A 16875-nucleotide genomic window follows, 5' to 3' on the forward strand; every position below is an offset into this window, starting at 1 on the left:
GAATCTGAGTCTTACTACACTTACCCAAACAACTAGGAAAAAAGAAGAAATTTAACAGAAAATTAAATTTCTTCTAGAAGAAATTAAAATTAAAATTTAAATTAAATTTCTTCTAGAAAGAAGAAATTTAATAACTGCTATAAGAAAACTAATGTATACAATACAAGCAACATTTGTTACTAAAGCTTCTTTTCCAGAATGTTGATCATTTTTAATATTATACATCCCATAGTTTAATATTAAAAATTCTTCTAAATGAATTATTGACTACTGATCCACATAATACATCCTAATAAACCAATAGTAATAATCACAGTATCTGGAATTTACCATTATTCTGCTACACAAAAACCTTACTTTCTTTCTTCTTTCATATATTATAAAAAATTAAAAAAGGCCTAAAGCTGTGCCCCAGCCTCCAATGGCACTCAGAGGACATTTCATGGACAACACTGACCTTCTGTAATTGTTCCAGCCCCAGTTGATTCAGTGAGTCCATATCCCTGACCAACAGGACAGCAAAAACAGATATTCATGAATCGCTGTGTGGTTGGAGAAAGCGGAGCACCGCCACACAATAAAAGGCGAATATTTCCACCTAGCAAGCCTCGAACTTTGCGGAAAACAAATCTAAAAAAAATTAATCGGAGAATCAAAGGATTTTAAAGCTGAATGGAATTTTTTCAAATATTTAGATTAACCTCTCAATTTTGTTATATGAGATTTTAAAATTAAGTTACCTATCCAAATTCAGAAGATATCATGACTCACTATTAAATCTTATTTTTAGTATATCATCAACCAGGTAAAAAAGTATGGCTTCCTTTTAAGAAATTTTCAAGTAACATTTGAACTCAAAATTGCCAGATTTAATTTTATAAAGTAATGGAAATCCCTTATGGCCAGAGCAACTTATATCATTTTATACGTATGTGTGAAAATATCTATCATTGTTTACTATATATTAATACTAAACAATCTCACATCTTTATAAAATTTATTAAAGGCAAATTAATTTTTTGCTTTAACTTAATTAGAATTTTATAATTCTATGATACAGCAATCTAATTTTTTTAAAAAAGTTCAGGATAATTGAAGTTTTAAAGTGGTTATTGCTTATTTAAAATCTGGCAAAGTATTTGGTATGAATAAAAAATGCAAACATTTTTTGATATGTTTCTGAAAATGCACGTTAGAGATGGTTTACTACACCTCAGTCAAAAAATGGAGAAGAGGGAGACAGGGATGTAGCTCAGAGTAGAGTGTTTGCCTTGCATGAGCAGCACCCTAGGTTCCATCCCCAGAAATGCATGGGGTGGGGATGGCAGACACTTTGAAAAAGATTAAGACCAAGTGACAATTCATTTGAAAAAGAAAAGATAGATGAACAGACTTCCCATAGCAATTATTTTATCTCACTAAAAATAGGTAATTAAAGTAAGGCAGGGAAAAAACATAAAATTTTAAATAATGTGAAGCATCTTAAAACTGTATTTATATTCCCATAAAAAATAATTTGAATGTAATAGCTTCATATTCTAATTTCTAAACTATTTGATAAGAAAATCATAAATCTACTGAATATAGGCAGGGGTAAAACCTGTCATTTAAAACTTTAAACATGAAATATTAATTATATTTAGTTATCACTTTATATTCATATTGAATTAAATTTTAAAACAAAAATGTGATAAAATTTAAGCATAATATTAAATATAACAAAATTATAAGTGAAAAATTTCAAATTCTTATGAAGGTAAATTTTTAAATAGTCCTTTGACTTTTAAAAATAAATTTATTTCTCACAATTATCATATTAACAACCCTTCACTTACCAAAGGGAATAGGAAGGGAAGATAGAAAGTGGGTGAGAGGGATAGAGAGTAGATGGGCCTTTACTTACCTGTCACATAGTGGAGTACTATGCCCTTTGGAAATCTGTTCCATTTTGTAATTATAGGCCAGAATAAACAGATTCCGTTGAAAACTACTCATTTCATTTACTTTATTCATGACATTTTTGTAGATCCGATCCATGATTTCCTACATGTATGAGTTAATAATGATATCATATCAGCTGCCTCATGTATTTACATAACCACCAATTGCTATTTCTATCAATATTAAGACATTTTCAAAGATGTATTCTATCAAGACAAGAATTTTAAATAGAGTCACAGTTAGCTTAAAAGTGAGATTTCTGCAAATAGTATTTAATAGCAGAAATAGATACACAAATGAATAAGAAAAACAAATGCTTTAAGGCAGGAATATACCATTAGTAATTGTTTATATTGCTTTGCTTGTTTATCTTACTTATTCTTAACTAAAAACTAAATTTATAAAATAAATGAACAACTATTTGAAATATTTTTTAAAATCTCCTAAAATTATCACATAAATATATAGACGTACCACCTATTTCATTCACAAAAGGATCATAGATAGCATTTTTTGTTTTGTTCTTTGGTTTTTGGTTTTCTTTTTAATGCTGCACCCATGAAATTTCCCTTGTCTGAAATGCAATTTGCTTTAATAAAAAAATAATTTTTCCTTTACAATTTTAAGTTACATTAACTTCTAAGTGAACTAAGAATTTAAAGTAGGTTACTACTTAGGAAATTGTAATTATACTCACACAAATTCCAAAACTACTAACCATTTACATTTGATTTTGGAAGAACTATGTAATAATATTGTTCTGAGCATTCAAGTACCCAACACTTCAAAGCAAAATGAGAAAACTACATGAAGCCCACATGAGGAACAGACAGAAAATCGTTGCTGTCCCTTATCTATTATCTTATTCCCAGACCCATTCCACTCTCATATTATAATTGGATTCATGGAACTTCTCAGGTAATTCAAAGTTAGAATAGCTTCTCTGTCACTCTTTTTGGTAACTTGGTCAGACTTTCTGAGGACTCAGGAGGGAATATGTGTAGGTAAATGTGGCCTACCTCAGTGGTAGAGCACTTGCCTGACGTGTGAGGCACTGGGTTTGATCCTCAGTACCACATAAAAATAAATAACAATAAAGGTACCGTGTCTATCTCCAATAAAAATATTTAAAAAGAAAAAAAAAAGTGGCCTTGTTCCTTCCTCCTATCTCCTACTGCACTTTACTTAAGGTTTCTACTAATCAGCAAATAGGTATCAGAAAAATGATTTTAACAAGAAGCTATTTAAGGGGCTGGGAGTAGAGCGCTTGCCTAGCACGTTCAAAGCCCTGGGTTCAATCCTCAGCACCACATAAAAATAAATAAAAAATAAAGTTTGTTTGTTTTTTTTTTTTTTGGAAGCTATTTAAGTAAATTAACTGACTGTATCAGGTAGAAGCTGAAACTAAATTGAGTATTTAGTAAATAAAAAGATAAAGCAAGAGTAAGTAAATCTATCATAACACTTAAGGCAATATTGATATTCGATATGGAATAAATCCTACATAAGCTGCCTTGTCAAGTGGGGTTGCTGATAGTTCTTTAGTACTCAATATTAAATAATCATCAATTCTTACCGGGACAGCTGCCATCAGTGTTGGTTTCAACATGGATGTATCCCCTTTGCTTCCTTTTTTTATTTTTGAAGACTATGAAACAGAAAGAAAAAGTGATCCTTATTTTAAAAACTCAATGGAATTCTTAGATTAAAAAAGCCTATTGTAAATTTATCCTTTTAATGTACTTATATTCTAAAGAGCAATTAAAAAGAGCTTATTTTTAAATGATTGTCATTCTTCTAATATAGTGTCATACTGACAGGAAAAAATTGCTAAAAATTAATTATTCTAGATAAGTATTTCAAGTTATAGACAGATTTACCTGATCTGCTAAAGTCTGTGGTGAAGAGTAGCCAATGCGGCAGCCGTGAGAAAGACAAACAAGCTCAGCACTTAATTCTAAAACATGGGCCAGGGGCAAATATCCAATGTATACATCTTCCTCTCTAAAAGAAAAGAGAGATATAAAAAGCAAAGTTCAGGTGCATTCTCCCTGCCACAGAAGGCACATGGAAGGGCCATAAAGTATCAGTTTGGGCTCCCTGTTGTTAGAGGAAGAAAAAGAAACACTGAGACAGACAAACAGACATAGAATATTAAGAAAAAAGCACTACAGCCCAACCTAAAACTGAGATGGTGGGTACCCTGGGCAGTGGCTGTTTCCAGTCCTACTTGAAGGCACACACTGAGTGCTACAGACACAAAGTACTAAAACATAGAAAGAGGAGACAGGAGAACAGAAGAAATCCAAGGAGGAGATGGTCTTTAGTGGTTTGCCAACCCAAAGAACTCAAATAGATTTCACAAGTGTCTTCCAGGAATTTTACAGAAAACATGCCTATTCTGGGAGCTAGATATAATTAAGAATAATAATATCTTAACATGTAAGAAAATATGTACATACCTATGTGTATATTTTTCAAGAACTGCCCCCACAACTAAAATCTGAAGGGCAACTGAGGCAAAAATTATAAAGAAAACTGTTGCTCTTAATTTTTTCCTGAAGTATATATAAATATATATAAAAAAGAAAAATTTCTCTCCATCCCCAAGTTCAATCCCACAGTAACTCCATGTGTATGTGTGTGATTTCTATACATAATGGCATCAAAAATATCCATCCACGGCACCAGATCACTCATTACAATACTGATATCATCTAGGATGTTTCCTTTACAGTCCCTCAAACTTCCATCCAGTTTCCTCCATCAGTCTCTTCCCACTTCATTATACCCTACCGTATGCCACTGGAGTCAGTCTTAAAAACATAAATCAGAGACTGTAAATACAGAAACTTAATAAATATTTCCGGGTTAGATTATCTGTTCACCTAAATTGTATTTAGATATAAAAATCACTATGCTTGTAAGGCTCACCTAAATTGTATTTAGATATAAAAATGACTACGTATGTAGGGAAACCATACCAACTGATTAAAATAATTTAAACTAGGGGATTTACAATTATAAAATCAGATAAAATATGCACTTTAAAAAACCTACAAATTACATTTCAAGCCTCATACATGTAACTGTTTTGTAACTGGTTTTAATAAACTTAAGGAAATGCCTACTATGAATAGACTGAAGAAATACTTTAATGATATACTAAAATGACACAAACATTATAACAACAGGTATGAATACTGAACTACTCAGTGCTATTTCACTATGACATACCCCAGTTTGGGAATCCTTTTCGCCATCCCAGTTATACCAGCAATGATGTTACTGTGTGAAATCATGACTCCCTTTGGAAGTCCTGTGGATCCACTGGTATACATGATTACTGCAATATCTGAGGGCAATGGTTTGCAATAAGATCTGTTTTCTGTATTGAAGGAAAAGAAAAAATGCATACTTTTAAGAAATTCAGCCACATCAAGTTTTTTCATAATCATTTATTTGTTAACACAATTACTCATACAGTGGCCAACATATAAAGGACATAAATTCTATTGGGACAGACAGGTTAGGTCCATAAAGAAAATAAAGACAAGGTGAAAAAATGACAGTAGATGCTATTTAGATGGATAGGTCAGAGAAAGCCTCTCTGTAGAGTTATTTTAGGGAATACCTGAATAAAGTGAGGAAGAGAGCCATGAAAACCTGGAATTGGGAAGACAAAAATCCAAGTAGAGGTAAATAAGCAAGTACAAAGGCTCTCAGGTAGGAATATGTATGGAATGGAATGAGCAAGAGGAAGAATGGCAGAAATTATGGTGAAGGAACATCCAGGACTCCACAGGCCTCAGAGGGCCAGGCTAAGGACTTTGGATTTCTTTCTCAAACAGAAATCAACATGTTTTAAACATAGCTATCATCAACTGTGACAAAGAGAACTATACTGCCGTGTGGCTACCTAAATTTAGAAAAGATAGAAAGGAATTAAGGAGACAAAAGGCTATTCTAGTAATTCAACTAAGAAACAGAATAGGGTATCTGGATATTTGCTAAAAAATGTTCTCTGTTTCACAGAGGTGAAATTCACTTGGTTACACTCAAGAACTTCCTAACATACAGACTTCAAGGGAAAAAAAAACTCTTTTCAACAGGTTCCCAAGAGAATGACCACCTGTCTCTCCAGTCACTACTTCTGCATCTGGCATTCACTCCTTCGGCTCACAGCATAATTATCTGCCACCATATCAAAACACTGCCCTTTCTAAGATGACATTTGCTAACTCTGATGATGGTCCTTGTCTCTGAACTTCAGAGGAAATAGTCCAAATATCCCAGGAGACTTTGCAACATCTCAAAACAATTGTAAATTCTCTAATTTTTTTAATGCTTATTTGACAATCCTAACTTCTAGATTTACCATTCCTAATTGGGCTTATCATTGGAGGAAAATATCTGACCCCTCTAGAAGGTTACAGTTGGAGCAGGAAGTAAAAGGAGGAGTTCTAGGATTAGCCATCTGTTAATAACAGTGATTCACATGGGCAAACGGCATCATGGCATCACTTTATAAAATTAACTATAAACTCTCCAAAACTATCAGAAAAAGGAAACAAGAAAAATGAATGATGTAAGGGAAAAAGTTTTAAAATTCATTTCAATTAAGTACTATTTTCAGAATACCAATAAATTAATGTTGATGTTGGTGCTTTCCTTAAACTTTTCTTTTCAAAGGCAAGATGAAAAGTATTTCTAGAAGAGCCCACCTTCCCCAACTATGCCTAGACAAATGTGATTTTTGATCTAACCTGAGAATCAAATCTTTGGAGTAATTCTGGAGAACATGGTGATTGGAGACTGCACATAAGGAATGAGGGAAATGTGACATACCCATGCTGCCCTTTGCTCCAAGAGCCTGCACTGCAGCCATGGTGTGCACGATGACACCCTTGGGGAACTCGGACCAGGTCGGTGGCTTCCCATCAACAGTGATGATGTGCCGCAGGCGTGGGATCAAAGAAACTATATCCTGGAAAAACACATTCACCACATTCCTATTCAAACAGTTCAGGATCCAATAAAAGAAGTTTACTATATTCAGTGACTTATTAATTTCTTGCCTCAAAAAAAGCAAGAGGGAGACGTGCACTAGCTAAAGATCTGTTTTTAGATCAATAAATACTGGTCTAACTCACTACTGCATTGTACTAGATTTACAGTGTGTACCCTGTTCTTGGGTCAAATCCTAATCAACAAAGTTACTGCCTAACAAAATGGGCAGGTAAATACAAGGTAAAGTTTGCAGAGGCAAAGCCAGAAAGGAGAAGGGTGCAGGAAGGAGCTATAAGGAGAGGGTGTAGGAGGAGGAGGGGGATTTCTCTTGTAAATTTATTTTAAAAGAATATCCCAGATGTTGCTCTTTTTAGAGGAAGCTATCTAGAAACTAAAGATAGCCTTTTCCTATTTTATTAAGAATCTCCCTTTTGGGCAGATTTCTCCTAGAAATCATCATTACTCAGTGATTTAAACTCAGTGAATTACTGATTTTAAATATAGCCCTTCAAAATAACAAATTTATTTAAAATACACTAGAAAATAAAGGAGTATTATACAAGAAAAAGTTGTAGCCTCTTCAATTTAGATATAGGCCTATTAGCAATTTGTAACTCGAGTCTATCTGAATATATATGAAATCTAAGTTTTCTATTTCAAAGGAAAGGAATAAAATCTGATATTTTAAAAGCTTGCAAAAATATTAAAAATGTTAAAAAGATCAAAAAAGAACTAAGTTATCAATAATAAGGTTCATCATAGTAAAAATTTTGAAGTAAATTAACTACAATCCTCACCTTCAACTTTGTTTGTAAGAGCTCTTTACTAGTGATAATATTGGTCACCTCTGTTTCATTTAATCCATGAACAATGGCTGGACCTCCTAGGGTAGCATATAATGTAACAACTACAAGGAAAAGAAACACAAGTCAGATATTCAAAACACCTCATGAACTACCAAATGCAAACAGCATCCCTGGAAATGGATGTGAGTCACAAAGGAGCTTTCTGAACACTAGATTATTAAATAAATAAGTCCATGAGAAATGGTGTTATGTTTCCTAAAATTATTTTGAAGTATTAATCAAATTTTTATTTTTGTTTTGTTTCACCTACAGATATTACAATAACATGGATTTTTTTTTTACTTTCTGCCTAACTGAAAAACGTGAGACATAAAATGACTTCGAAAATAATTCTTTTAAAGCTTCTTAAAATAAACAATGCAAATCCAAACCTGTGAAAACAAAAAGACAATGCTTATTTAAAGAAAAATTGGAAGATTTTACAGCAAGAAATCTGGTGAAAAGTTTTTGTTCTGTTTCATCTGAAAGATGAAAGATTTCTGAACTAAGCTTCCAGGACCATCTCACAGATTGACCCATCATAGTTGCTGTCCAAATAACAACAATATTAAAATTACCAATCATTCCATTAAGCACCCTGAAGTCCACCAGTTTCAGCATGGACATGTTTTAGAGGTCAACTGTTGCTACTGACCGAAGTGGCATTAATGAGATGCCAGTAACTTCAACAGGGGCTCCTCAGAGAGGGCAGCAGAGCAATAAGCCCTAGGTACAGATGTAGTTCCCTAGACCCAGAAAGTCTCCTATTAATAGGTCCAAGTAGGGCTGGGAATGTGTCTCAGATGTAAGAGCATTTGGTTGGCACATGTAAGACATGGATGCAATTCCCAGCACCATACACCCACCCCCGCAAAGAATCAAGTCCCCTTACTACATTTGACAGGTACAATTTACTCCACAACTGATTCCTTTTCCAAGAGACCAAAATATCCAAATCCTAACAAAGAGTTCTCCACTGATTGGATACAAGAATGTTAACCTTTTAATTTTAAAAAAAATCACCTCTCCCAAATTACAAAAGTTCACTCTTTCAGAAAATAAGAAAGCTTACTTACGCTGAAAATTATACATAAAACACGCCTGTGCAGCAATCATCCACTCGGCCCTGGTCTCACAGAAGATGGCGATATTGGTCTTTGCTTTCTGACCCAACATCTGTAAGCCATTTCCAAAATTAAAGGCTCGGACAAAGACATCTTCATAGGACAGCCAATTATAATTTCCCAGAATAACCTAATAAACATCAAAAAAAGATACAAATAGCTTTTAATATAAACAAAATATTATTTACAGACAGAAGTCAGAATGTTTCAAATTTAATAACTAGCATATTACATCTGCATAAAACATTTTGCCCAATAAAAAGCTAGAAATTGAGTTTCAAGTGAAAATCTATTTTAAAAATCAGCTATTTTGTGATATCTTCTAGAACAACTCAAATCCTATTCTAAATCTTTAACTGTGACAGAATTTTTTTTAAAATAGGGGAGTACTTTTTGTTTTCAAAAATATCCAGTTTGATGGAATTTTATAGGTCAATTTCTTGGCCATCTACTAATAATTCACTTGCAGATTTCCTTTACTTAAATGATTTAGCTGTTAATTTAATGTCCGGCCTGGTACTAAGTACTACTAATGCCAAAATTTGACTTTCTTTCCCTTAGGAACATCTTTATTTCAATACTAAATGATACAACATGACCCTTAAATAGAAATTGGTCCTGCTCCCCCAAAGTAATAGAAATATTTATGGCTGTTCAATTTGAATTGCTATATACAGAATAAATAAGTCTTGATTCCAGCCTTTCATCCGTGTTTATAGCATGAGTGCAGGTAATAATGAAGTTTGAGTTAGAAATAATGTCCTTTAAAGCTAGTTAACATATTTTTGTCTTTAGGAATTTTCTTTAGACAAGACCATAAATTCCCCTTCACAAGTAAAGACTGAATAAAAAGCCCACTCTGCAGAAGCATGCTAGCTCCCAAACACAGCTTTAGTAATGTGCATCTAAACACCTTCAAAAACATCTGACTATATTCATTTTTTAAAATGCAAAAAATAGTCAGAAATTTCCAGACAAGATGGGATGAAGACAAAAAGGACAAATGCTGCCCTCTAGTGTCCTATTTAAAGATAGTTTTAAAAAATAAAATTTTTATTTTGATGAATAAAGTAATTGTACCTAAGATGGTACTTACTTAACTGTAATGGTCCCAAACTCTCACCCTGCTTTGCACCCCTATGAAATGCTCAGCACAGGGAGCTCCAATGACTTCAAAAGGAGCTCTGCAGGTGTGAGAAGACAGTTGAGAATTGGGCCAAAATGCGCAAAAACTGCATTATAATTATTAAGAATTGTATAATCCGAAATATAAGACTGAGTGACTTTTCAAAAGAGTCCAGAACCTAAATGACAAGCTTTCTAAATTTCAAAGAATATGTGTGTTCTGAAAAGGTATTAGATATATAATTAAAATATGTAAACTCATGTGATTTCACCATGTGGCAAAGAAATCAAATCAAATTTAATTCAAGGGTTTCCTTATATATAGAAAACATAAGTTAAAATCTTTGCAGATTTTGGGGTGGGGATGTGGCTCAAGGGGTAGCGCGCTCGCCTGGCATGCGTGTGGCCTGGGTTCGATCCTCAGCACCACATACACACAAAGATGTGTCTGCCGAAAACTAAAAAAAAAATCTTTGCAGATTTAAATATAAAATGAATTCTTTAAACCACTGAGTCTTCTAGTAATTATATTTCTCATAAAGATTTCATTAAGATAACAATATTCACTCCTTAATTTTATCTGACTTGCTCTGAAAATTTTCTAATCCTAACTCTGTACTGTTGTCCCTATGGTTAGCCCAATCCTAGACTAAACTCATTAAGTTATTCTGCCTTTGTTGTTAAATACTGCTGCAGGGAAAAAAAATCACCTTATTAAATATAGCACACAGATCTCTGCAGCTCACAATCATATTATTTATTCTACCCTAGTATATTCATTTTCTCACCCTCTGAAATATCTTTGAAACCTTCTGTTTACTTCCTCCCTTTCATACATCCATCTGGTCACCCTGTCTCATATTTCACTGAGCAATTAAACAGAAATTCCCTAAGCTTCCTATCATTAAATTTAATAACCTACATTGATCTGTACTTAGACTCTGTAGTCCACATGGCTGAGTATTCCTGTCAAAAGCCAGATTCTGAAGAGCTTACTTCAAAGTCTTAAGAATTTTCATTTCTAGTCCAGACCCTTAACTTGGATACCCATTTTTTTTACATTCAAGTAGGCTATCTAACAGTCCTACAAAACTCAGCAAGTTTTGAAAAAGAAAAAAAAAAAATTCTCATTCATTGTCCTCCCCGTTTTTTCTCTTGGTCATTCCTGTCAGTATTGTACCATCCCCTCAACTGCTCAACACAAAAATTAGGAGACACTCTCCATGACATTTATCTTCACAACTCATTTCTAAATCCACCTAGAAGTTCTACCAACTCAATCTACAAAGTATGCTCAGAATCTAGTCATTTCTTTCCACCTCCATCCCTGTCATCCTGGTCCATCTTTCCCCTGAACTCCTACCAATTGGTCAAACTGCCCTCATTCTTTTTCCCTTCAATCCACTTAAATGAGGTCACTCCCCTGTTTAACATTCTGCAGGTTTCCCCTTCCAGCAGCACTAGAGAAGAAACCAAACACCTTACCCTGGCCTAACAAGCAGTAGGGGATCTAGAAGTGACATGCCTCTCTGTATTCCTCTCAAATCCTCTTCCCTGACTACTTCCTATTAATTCACTTTGTCTTCTCTATTCTTCAGACTAGCTAGGCTAGGGCAAGACAGGTATGTAGGGCACTTAGAATCTAAATGCTTTCTTAAATTCTACACCCCAAAGACAGACCTCATTCAACTGAGTAGTGCCTCTGAGACACTACTCTACTCTATCCCACTACAAAGAACTTTCTTTACCCATATCTTTGAAAAGTTGGTTCTTTCTTGTTATTCAGGCCTCAGCTGAATCATAACATACTAAGATGGGATGGTTTTCCTTGATCACCAATCCTCTTTATTTTTTTCACAAAAGATCACATTTCTGTTATCTTATTGTCTCTTTTCCTCCCATGCAAATGTTAAGATCCAGAGAAGAGTAACCACCATAACCTGTTCACTATTGTTAGAGGCCCTCAACAATTATTTGATAAATATGGAATGGATGGTATAATTAAGTACAACTTCATTTTGAGCCCAAGGAAGTCTATCTGTCTCCCCTCTGGCTGGCTGCCTCACTTTTTAAGACTGATTAAAAAAAAAAAAAAGCCATGCCCATCTGAACATTTAACTACCATAGTTCTGTTGTGATCAACAATCACATACATTCTCTGCCTGTCACTTCTTAAATATTCTTACCTGTGCCCCAATACATGATGTAAACATGTTCAACTTTCCTCACAGCATGGTTATCTGAATGACTTGTCAGGGAATCTTTGAGCAATTATGTCATCAAAACTTAGGGAGGGGATTAAGATGACTCCAAAGATCACTTTCCTCTCTCACACTTGTCTATATTCCTATTTTATGAAAGGTATAACATACATTTATAACATCAATGTTATCATTCTGACTATAACTTCCTGGAATACATCAACTCAGTAATTTAGTTTTGTTCAGGAACCTATAGTCTTAGATGCTCTGACCATAGTCACTTACTTTAAAAGAAAACTATAAAAATACAATGGTGACAACATAGAGAACATACTATAAGATAAAAGCACACAAATATGTAACCATTCAGGACTCAGAAGGATGAGACAGTCTAGTGAGGATCAAGCTTTCAGACAGCTGAGTCAAACCTTTTTATTAAGTACTAGGTCTTTTCTTCCTTTCACTATTTGGGAAAGAACTATTCAAAAATTGTACTTTTTCCGGGGGTTAGGGTTGTGGCTCAGTGATAAAGCACTTGCCTGGCATGGGTGAGGCAGTATTCTGTCCATCTACAACTTATCAAGAAAGTCCATCTAGCTTCATTTAGCTTCTATGCACTCTAAATAAAAGATCTTGCTTGAGCAACTTGGTATACCCAATGTGCCTTTCATAAATAAAATGGCAAGAAAAAGAACAAGTTTCAAAGGGAAAACCAAGAAGAAACAGATATAATACCAAACCACAGATCCTGGCCAAGATACCCATTACTTTTTACATGAATTATGATGTTAAAGTTCTTACAAATCGGGAAGTAAATATCACATACATACACATTAAAGGGTAAAAAAAATGACTGGAGGAAGAGGCAACACAAAGGAAGGCACTGAGGAAAAGAAAGTGAGGTCAATTTACAAGGACAGAAATAAGTGTTTCTATTATCTTTTTGGATCAATTTATAAGGAATGTCAGTAAAGTCTTCTGTGAGCACTATGATTATATAATCCTCTAATATGTAACAAATACACAAGAAAAAAATTAAAAGTATTTCAGATATTTAGCTCAAAAAATATCTGAACCAGACGTGTGGTCTTTTCCATTTCTGATATGTTCATTTTTTGCAACTCTTTTCTATTCAGGTTCACATGCATTTTTAAAGTTGCTCTGAAATCCAATCTTCCACAGTTCTTCATTTCAACAAAACATTATTGCTACTGGGACAGTGAGAATCAGGTGATACACACACACACACACACACACACACACCTGCCAAGATGTTTATCTTGCTATACAGTTTTATAAAACATAGAGCTTGGAAGAATGGGCAAATAGTCATGAAAAGGCTCACCAAGCCTCAAAATCATAGCAGAATTTGCTCTGTGCCTTTGTTTCTCAGTTGGTGCAAAACAAAGCTATGAAATTCACAAATGGGAATATAGCTCAGTGGTAGAGTGCTAGCCTCGCATGCATGAGACCCTGGGTTGGATTCCTACCATCGCAAAAAAATAAATAAATAAAATAAAATCATTATTTTGAAATAAGGTTTGTAAGGGTATGGTATACAATATTTATAGCTTTGCTTTACCATATCAGATACATCCCAGCTTAAACAAGCCCTAAAAGTGTTGTCTCCCAAAGCCTTCAAGTATGGTAATCATTTTAATGAAAATATTTCATCAAAAGTATATCTTCTAACCCTCCTGCTGAGCTATCTTTGTTTTGATCGGTGGCAGGGTGGCAGGGTAGCAGGCACGATGGACAGAAGTCAGGATACTTAATACCCTGTCATGACAAAGGCTGTTACAACCACAATACAATGGGTTTAACGAGAAACCATGGGCCAGGGAAGCCCAGAATGTTTAACATGCAGCTGAGATACCCACCTCCTCTCCTGTGTGCCACAAGGCAACACAGGGCCAAGAGAAATGCAAGGCTTAGCTAACTGGTGGCCAAGCACACTTTCTTCTCCAGGAAGACCAAAAGAAAATATCTGCTTCATTTATTACACACAAAACCTAAAAATTAATTCAATTTCCCAATGAACTTGATTTCAGACAAGAAAAATATTCCATTTTTTTAGTCAGTCTATATACAACCTTTTGAAGAGTTTGAGGCAAATACTAACAATAGGTGAATCTTCTTGACATAAGGAAACTTAAAAACTTCCTATACTGAATAGAGCCTCATAATATTGTACTACAGACAGAAAAGACTGCTGATTAAAAACAGTATGTCTCGCTTTCTAACCTTTTTTATTTTAGTACAAAAACTTCCTGCTTTGTGGAATCTATGCATACAGCAGGGTCAAATTACCTAACCCATCTCTGCCTCAATGCTATAATCTGAAGAGACATTAATATTAATTCTTAGGGTCATTTAAACTCTAGAAAGTTGATGAATGTAAAGATCTCAAAACAGCTTGGCTCACAAAAAATAACAACAAATGTGATGATCATTATCTCCATATTAAAGATAAAAGAACTGAGGCAAATTTGACTTTTCCAAAGTCACAGACCAGTAAGAGGCAAAGATAAAATTCAAATCTACAGTCTGAATCTGGAGTCCAGGCTTTCCCCCCGCCCCCTGGGAATTGAACCCAGGGGCACCACTATGCTACATCCCCAGCCCGTTTTGGGGGTTTTGTTTTTGTTTTTAATTTTGTGAGAGGGTCTTGAGTTTCCAAGGCCAGCTTGGAACTTGCAATCCTCTTGCTTTGGCTTCCTGGTCACTGGGATTACAGGCAGGATTCCAAGCTCTTAATAACTATGTTTCTCTAACTCTGGGGACAGCTTGTTCTGTTTCAAATCAATAATGGCAGGTTCCTCTGTAGTTATAAAAAGATATTTTTTAAACCATGCAATTGCCATAATCAAAGTATTAAGGCATTATGTACCCACAGCAACCCACATGAAAATCAGAAACAGAAGGTCCACACCCAAAACATGGAGGCATCTCAAGTACCCAGGTGCTTCTGGAAACCAGGGAATACAGTTTCATAGCCAAAACTACATGACATTCTATTCTAAGCCCTGTGAGATAATCAGATTTAAAAAAGCCCCAGAGCAGGGGGCATTCTAAATATCTTTCTGAAAATTGCAGAATAAATTAGGCTTGTGAGGTTCAGAGAGATGAAAACATAGTCTAGTCCCCTTTCTCCTCCAACATCAGCAAATTCCAGCAGGAGAAGGCTATACTTGTCACTTGTCCCTTGCCACCACTTCTAAAGTACACTGTATTCAGAGGGAAGTCAAAAGCAATGAAATATTACCTTACCTTTTTAAAAAGTTTTCCATTTGGTTGTATTTCATCTTCCTCGTTTAATATTTCACGTGTTCCCAAGAGTCTTTTGTCCTTAAATTTGTTTTTTGCATACATAAAAATTTTATCTAGTGTATCACATCCAGGGTACAATACTGAAACCAAACCATCTAAACTATTAATAGCTCTGTATGCAGACTCAGGGTTTGAATTTACAGGTTTTGCTTTAATTTGGTTTGATTTCTCTTGTCTTGACTCAGATAAAAAATAAAATGGAATATATGTTATAATAGTATAAAGTAATATTATAAAATGTATGAAATACAAAAGAATGGGATTGATAGTCTGTTTTAGCTTCATGGTAGATGATTTTGAAGACACGTGGTTATTCATAAGTGTTCAAGAAGTAGAATTAACAGGTTTCAACAAGAATCTAGAAGGAAGGAAAATACATTAGTTTGAAATTATTTTAAAATAACTTTAACGAACAGTTCTTCATATTAGTCAAGCAAACAAACTTTCCCAATCAGGCAGGAATTAATATTCTGTCCCCTACCAATATCCTGAAGCTTCTAATAGTCTCATTTGTACCAAATTCAGTAACAATGAAATTAGAGAAGTTTCCACATCACACTGTAAACTGGTGGCCTTTCCAACCTAACCCTTCCCAGTAGTTAAGTAGGGAGCAAGCCAGAAAGGAGTGGGGGACCAAAAATTTACTCATTTCCTGTCCTTTAGCATCCCACTACATTAAAGATGGTAAATATTGTGCATAAATGCCACATTCTTCTCTTTCATGACTCAAGCAGAAGCCATTACTAAATAATCCCTGCACTCTTACCCTGTGAACACCATTCTCACTCTAGCAAGTACTGGAGTTGGCAAACATGTAAAATTCATTTTTCACAGTACTTCTAAATATCTGCCAACTGAGGCAGTAAAATGAAGCAACAAGGAGATAAACTGTGGTCATTTTATACTCTTCATTCATCAAATTTATTGAAACTTTACTGTGTTAGATACTGTTCTAGGATGTGAGCTGCTCTAGCTGCAACATCTGTCACCCTACTGATCACCAGGTTGATTTGGCTCATCTGGCTGATTAGGTGGGTATCCCTTCCCTCCTCACTGCTGCACCTGTGTCCCTCCTGAAGCTGCACGCTCAAAGAGGATGAAGAGGACAAACTTCCCCAATGAAGGAGGGCTGTTCTTCAATCAAGGGTACAGGAGGAGCTGTGCTTCCCTGATAGAACCTCCAAACAGGCTCTCAAGACACTATTCTAAATATGGGTAATACAATGGTGAACAAAACAGACAAAGTCCCTGCTCTTAAGAGACCCACACTTTTACTGGGAGAGGTAGACAAGCAAATGC

At 34.8% G+C, this 16875-nt stretch overlaps 1 protein-coding gene across 3 annotated transcripts in view; it reads right to left on the reverse strand.

Annotated features, from left to right (window-relative positions):
* Window positions 1–16875, reverse strand: part of Acsl3 (acyl-CoA synthetase long chain family member 3) — a 73437-nt gene that overhangs the window by 11618 nt on the left and 44944 nt on the right. For all 3 annotated transcript variants that reach the window (XM_027941766.3, XM_071619595.1, XM_071619594.1), the window contains 9 exons: window positions 15517–15934; window positions 8873–9050; window positions 7749–7858; window positions 6790–6928; window positions 5179–5329; window positions 3822–3945; window positions 3518–3589; window positions 1904–2043; window positions 458–630 (listed from right to left, as the gene is read on the reverse strand). In XM_027941766.3, coding sequence (XP_027797567.1) covers window positions 458–630; window positions 1904–2043; window positions 3518–3589; window positions 3822–3945; window positions 5179–5329; window positions 6790–6928; window positions 7749–7858; window positions 8873–9050; window positions 15517–15894 — 1465 coding nt within the window. In that variant the 5' untranslated portion in view covers window positions 15895–15934. The remainder of the gene's footprint in view (window positions 1–457; window positions 631–1903; window positions 2044–3517; window positions 3590–3821; window positions 3946–5178; window positions 5330–6789; window positions 6929–7748; window positions 7859–8872; window positions 9051–15516; window positions 15935–16875) is intronic.

The sequence above is a fragment of the Marmota flaviventris genome, chromosome 11 (genome assembly GCF_047511675.1).
Source record: "Marmota flaviventris isolate mMarFla1 chromosome 11, mMarFla1.hap1, whole genome shotgun sequence".
In the NCBI taxonomy this organism is placed as follows: Eukaryota; Metazoa; Chordata; class Mammalia; order Rodentia; family Sciuridae; genus Marmota; species Marmota flaviventris.